This window comes from Leptonotus elevatus, chromosome 17 (assembly GCF_054856555.1).
Source record: "Leptonotus elevatus isolate MCC_2025b chromosome 17, RoL_Lele_1.0, whole genome shotgun sequence".
NCBI lineage: Eukaryota > Metazoa > Chordata > Actinopteri > Syngnathiformes > Syngnathidae > Leptonotus > Leptonotus elevatus.
In genome coordinates, this window is record NC_141255.1 from 18,249,535 (window position 1) to 18,255,132 (window position 5,598).

The 5,598-nt window shown below is 44.8% G+C and overlaps 1 protein-coding gene across 1 annotated transcript in view; it reads left to right on the forward strand.

Annotated features, from left to right (window-relative positions):
• Positions 1–42: 42 nt before the first annotated feature.
• Positions 43–5,598, forward strand: part of LOC147160274 (plexin-C1-like) — a 158,233-nt gene continuing 152,677 nt past the window's right edge. The window contains exons 1-12 of the mRNA XM_086059118.1: positions 43–126; positions 795–1,568; positions 1,677–1,975; positions 2,055–2,177; positions 3,406–3,540; positions 3,619–3,719; positions 3,802–3,907; positions 3,983–4,148; positions 4,228–4,330; positions 4,444–4,519; positions 5,306–5,347; positions 5,447–5,580. Coding sequence (XP_085915244.1) covers positions 959–1,568; positions 1,677–1,975; positions 2,055–2,177; positions 3,406–3,540; positions 3,619–3,719; positions 3,802–3,907; positions 3,983–4,148; positions 4,228–4,330; positions 4,444–4,519; positions 5,306–5,347; positions 5,447–5,580 — 1,895 coding nt within the window. The 5' untranslated portion in view covers positions 43–126; positions 795–958. The remainder of the gene's footprint in view (positions 127–794; positions 1,569–1,676; positions 1,976–2,054; positions 2,178–3,405; positions 3,541–3,618; positions 3,720–3,801; positions 3,908–3,982; positions 4,149–4,227; positions 4,331–4,443; positions 4,520–5,305; positions 5,348–5,446; positions 5,581–5,598) is intronic.

Below are 5,598 nucleotides of genomic sequence, written 5' to 3' on the forward strand. Positions count from 1 at the left end.
ACACAGGGAAAACACACCACCTTAAAAAAAAAAATAACAACTGTCAGGCCTGTCCTGCATTTTGATTGGTCAGTTTTCCTCCAATAGCCTTGTAAACCGGAAGCGGGGTTTAACGTTGATGAGCAGGTGCGTCAAGTTGTGGTTTTACATACTGTTCGGTAAATTACAACACTTTATAATTAAATGTTTGCTGTTTGTTTAACCAAAAAGAATATATATATATATACATAGTCTGACGGTAAATAGTGATTGTGACATTTTATTAAGAGTCCAGCATTTTCCCAGTATAATTAAAATAACGACATGTTGCTGCTATGTTGTTTTCAACCACAAGAGTCAGTACTTCGAGTTTAAAATGTTTTCATTGTTATTATATTTCCAGTTATTTTTTTCCCCTTTCAGGCTTCTCCTGAGTTGCTTTCATTTTAGCGTCTTCCATCTGGCCTTCATTGAAGCCTGCTTTTCAACCTTCCTTCCTTTCTAGTCTCATTTGTGCCCCCCATGCCCCCACACCTGACATATTTTTCTTTCTTGCCTTCCTTCCATCAAATCTGCTATTTCCTTTCATCCTTCCTTCCTTTGCTTAAAACCTACATTTCTGTCATCTTCCTTTTACGTATTCCTCTATTACTTAAATCTGTTTTTCTGCTTCTTTCCTTATATTCCTCCTTCGATGCAATACCAATACCAAAATTAATTTGGTGCATACTATTTTTTTTGTATGCCTGGTGTTTTCCCTTTGTTGCATTTAGCCTAATTTGATATTTTTTTTGTGTCTTGAAAATCATCAACAGTCTGGGAAAGAATCTGAAATGTTCGACGCCCAGCAGCACACATGCACTCCCTCCCACTTGAGACACTTGTCCTCTGAGGTGGCGCGCCGTGCGCTTTTACGCACCACTCCAGAGCGGCGGACTGAGAGGCATGCAAAGCGTCCGGCTGGTACCACAGCAAGAGGATGCCGCCACTGCTTCTGTCGACGTCTCTCCTCTGTCTTTTCTGGCCACAAGTAGGTCAGTGCCTGGAGGCAACAGGTGGAGGATTCGTCGTGGACGGGGACATCCGCCACTTGGTCGCCACAGCTGATGCCGTCTATATAGCAACCGAAGAGAAACTCTACCAGCTGAGCCGCGGCCTTAGTCTAGTCCACGCAGTCGAGCAGAAAGGCGTCCTCAAGGGAAGTAGTAACACTGCACAGTTTACCAGAGTCGCGGGAGATTGGTGGAATGAGACGTTCAGCGTCAACGTGCTGTTGCCCTTTGTGGAGAACGGAACTCTGATCAGCTGCGGCGTGACTGACAACGTGTGCGGCTACTGCGAGCTGCTGGCCTTGGCCAACATTTCCACGGTGCTTCACAGGGAGCACATCCTGGTGGGGCCCTCTAAGCGCACCAGCGCGTCCGTGGCCTTCCTAGTGGACGTTCAGAGGGCCAGCCGTGACTTTTACATCATGACTGCCATCCAGCAACGCAAGGGCATGACCTGGTACAGCATGTGTGACTCTTCCAAAGAGGCCGTGTACCTCCACAATACCGACAACAAGCCCGAACTGCTCTTCTCCTTCTCCGGTGACGGCTCCAACCCTCTCTTTCGAAGCTGCGGTGATGTGGATTTCATGGCTGGATTTCAGGTCGATGCTGTCATTTATCTGTTTGCCAATGTGCTTTCTTCGCAAGCTGGCGGCAACAGAGTTCGCCTCATCTGGCTCCAGGCCAAAGCCAGGAAAGCCGACACCCTGAAATCTCTGCGTGGAGCATCTCTGCTCATCCCCGGGATTCCGGGCAGCAGATTGGTGACCTCCTCGCCGGTCTCACCCGGACCCCCATCCACTTTGTGGGTCGGCGTGTTCAGTGCAGACGGTGATCCGAGCGCCACTCAGCTGGTTCTGTTTGACATCAGTCCCGATTCCACAATAGCAGCAGATAAAGACCCCGATTTCTACAGTGGCGTCACATGTAGCCAGCAAAACACCGTGGTTAGTTGTACAACTGACTTCTCGCTCTTGTTGCAGTCCAATGATCTCTGTCTGCCTGCTGTTTGTTTGTGTTTGTCAGGTGAAGGTGCTGCAGCCACTGAAGGTGCTCTTCAAGCAGACCTCCATGACGGCTGTCCTGGCCACAATGCAAGGGGCCTGGATGCTCGTCTTCGTTGGGACAGCAGATGGACAGCTCATTAAGGTGTGAGCCTTACACAAAGTGTACTCAGTGTAAGTGTACTCACACAGGTGTGAGTACACTTACACATATCGGCTTTGTCACATCAATAAAAAAAAAAGATCAATCATAAATCAAAACTTTTCCACCCTAAACTGTAAAACACCATTGAGGAGGGGGAAAAAAAAGTCATTTCGAGAGGGGAAGTAAAAAAGCAAGTCAGTTAATGTGGAGGTTGCATAAGTCTGCACATCCTGTTCAAATTGGGGATGACTCCCTTTCAAACACATGTTGTATGGTGGTTGTCACAACTGCCACCATTTCAAGCGCTTCGACTTTACCAGAAACAAAGTTCTGCTTTTCCTGTGCCTTTTTGCTTTCGAGCTGAACAAACTTGAAGTTTTTATTGCTAGCACTGACTGCTATTGGTTGGCACGTCACTTGTACCGTAGCACTTTACATATTTTAGTTCTTGGACGCAAAATGATATTTATACTTGATTAAGGCTTAGCAAATCAACGTGTCACTGATTTGCTTTTGCATTTCAATGCAACTGACAAACAAAGTGATGTCAACTTGTGGCAACCCTGTCACATTCATATTGATGACATTGCAAGCATAACAACCACGTGAGAACTTGTCACACTTGCACACTTGCCTAATGTCGAGAGAGGAAGTGAAGCAGGCAGTAAGAGTGACTACAAGGGGATGCAAAATGATATTTATACTTGATTAAGGGTTACCAAATCAACGTGTCACTGATTTGCTTTAGCATTTCAATGCAACTAACAAACAAAGTGATGACAACTTGTGGCGATCCTGTCACATTCATATTGATGACATTGCAAGCATAACTACCACGTGAAAACTTGTCACACTTACACACTTGCCTCATGTCGAGAGACAAAGTGAAGCAGGCATTAAGAGTGACTACAAGGGAAGTATGTGGGCCTCAGGAAGTCATGTGCAAATCGGTTTGCTTGCTTGTTTGAATGTTTGTCACACTTGATGGCACTCAGGAAGAAGCGCACAAAGTCTCCTTGCCAAGTCAAATGCAAGAGTGGATCACGTGCTTGCGGCTTGACCTCAATCACAAGAAATGCAAGCCACGTGCTGAACATCATAAATGGCAGACATTTCATTCATGCTTGGCCATTTTAATAACTAATGCAAACTGTTAAGCTCCAGCTAAACCTCAGACTTGTCATAGTCAATTGTCATCAATACCTTTTTCTGTGCTTGTTATTTCCAGCTAAGTGTAGACAAAAACCATCACAGCACTTGTCCCACTTTGCTTTACCGGACGCCTGATGACCGCAAAGTATTTCCCAGTATGCTCCTGGACCAAGTGGATGGTAAACACGTGTACGCCGCCTTTAGTAATCAGGTTTGTGTTATTTAATGTTGAAAAGTGTCAAATGGTCATTGGCTGAATTGATTTATACTGAATGTTTTTGTTTTGCAGGTGCAGCGTGTGTCCGTGGCCAAGTGCCACACGCACAAAACGCTGCAAGATTGCTGGTCGGCGCAGGATCCAAGCTGCATCTGGTGTCACGCCAAAAAGAGGTTGGACACGTGCTCTGACTTCTTCATCCTCTCAACATGATGACGATGATGACGATGGTGGTGGTGTTTTGTTTCATCTCAGTTGCACGTTTAAGGACCAATGCCAAAACTCCTACTGGTTGTCCTTTCCTGATGATTACCAGAAAAAGAGGATTTCCTACACTGTCAACAAGCAACTTGATGGTCAGGTACAAGCATCAAGCACGGCTCACAAAATGTTGTCCGTTTGTCTTTTTGAGCACTACCACCCTCGCCTCCTTCAGATCAGCTTGGACGTCCACATGCATGTCAAAGTGAATCAGAACGCCAGCACCACCTTTGCCTGCCAGTTCTCAGCAAATTCTGGTGAGCTTTGCAGTAGGGATGGCCCTCAGCCCATCTTCCCACAATGCACTTGCATCCTCTCAAATGGCACGCTAACCAGCAAAGGTTCGTCAATTTGCATCATGGTAAACGTCATGGAAACACTCAACAGTGTGTATATCATTAACCTCCTTGAAATGTACAGGTATGAGCGTGACAGTAAAGTTCCGACTGGGGTCAATGGTTTTTCTGGAAAGAATCAAGTTGATGATGTGCCCTGACATCATGGGCTCACCTCCTGCTGCTGTGTGAGTCACAAAACACCAACAAGGACAAATGTTCCATGAATATGATCCATGTGTTATCATGTGATTCGTGTTCACAGAAAATGCTCAACCTACAAGGTGTGTTTTCTTTTCAGGTGCCACAGATGTTTTGAGCTCGGGTGCAGCTGGAGCAACGGCAGCTGTTCCTGGCCTACTGCAGGACAAACAAATGTAAAAACTTTGTATTACACCTACATTTCCCACCCCCCAAAATTGAAAGAAAAGCATTCTGAGAAAAAAATGGAATATATGTGACATTAAAAAGTGGCAAATTTGCGAGATGATGACACGATGGTCGACGAAAGTTACGACTATAACTGCGTTTCTATTTCGTCCCTCCCAACCGCTAGATGGCGGTGCTTCAAGCACTGAATGTTTTCTTTGCGCATGCGCAGGAAACATTCAGTGCTTGAAGCACCGCCATCTGGTGGTCGTCCGGGACTCATAGAACCGCAGTTACAGTCGAAACTTTCGTTTTAGGTGGTGCCTCTTCCAAGTGCGAATCCTTAATATGATGGTTAATCTCTGCGAAAGCAATTACTATCTCCTTATTTGAAAATCCGAGCAAAAAGTAAAACATTTTTTGAACTTCTTCCACTGTAGACCTTTTGCACACTTAAGAATTGTGAGTTGGCACAAACATCTGAGTAGGCTACTTCTCGCAAGTTTCAGGGTTTTTTTTCCTCGCAAATCTGGAAGTTCAATTCTTGTGAATTTGTGGGCTTTTTTTTAATCACAAATTTGACACAATTTTTTTTTTTCTCTCCCTAATTTGCCACTTAATCATGTCACAAATATTCAACTTTTTTTCTGGTCAATTTGTGAATTTTTTTCTCAGAATATTACCCCTCCCTCTAAAAAAACAACAACCCGCATATTTACTTACACGTGGCCCTAATACGCAGTTGTACCAATAAATGTTAAAAAATCATTTTTTGTGTTTGTGTCTTCCAACAGGACCAAGTTTGCCAAACGATACAATCACAAATGAACATTTATGTGAGTCGCCCTCTAAACCGTATTAACTTGACGCACGTTATCTCCAGTTGATGTTTCAAGGAAAATGTAACAAGAGTATATGTGCATGTTTGCGGTTAGAAGCCAAAGATCTCCTCTGTCACCCCCAATGTTGTGTCTTTCTATGGCCACAACTGGGCTGTTTTGTCTGGCCATAACCTCAGTCATGTGACTGCAGTGAGGATCCAGACCGACATGGACTGCAAGCCACGGGAGTGAGTGTTGAAAGCTGC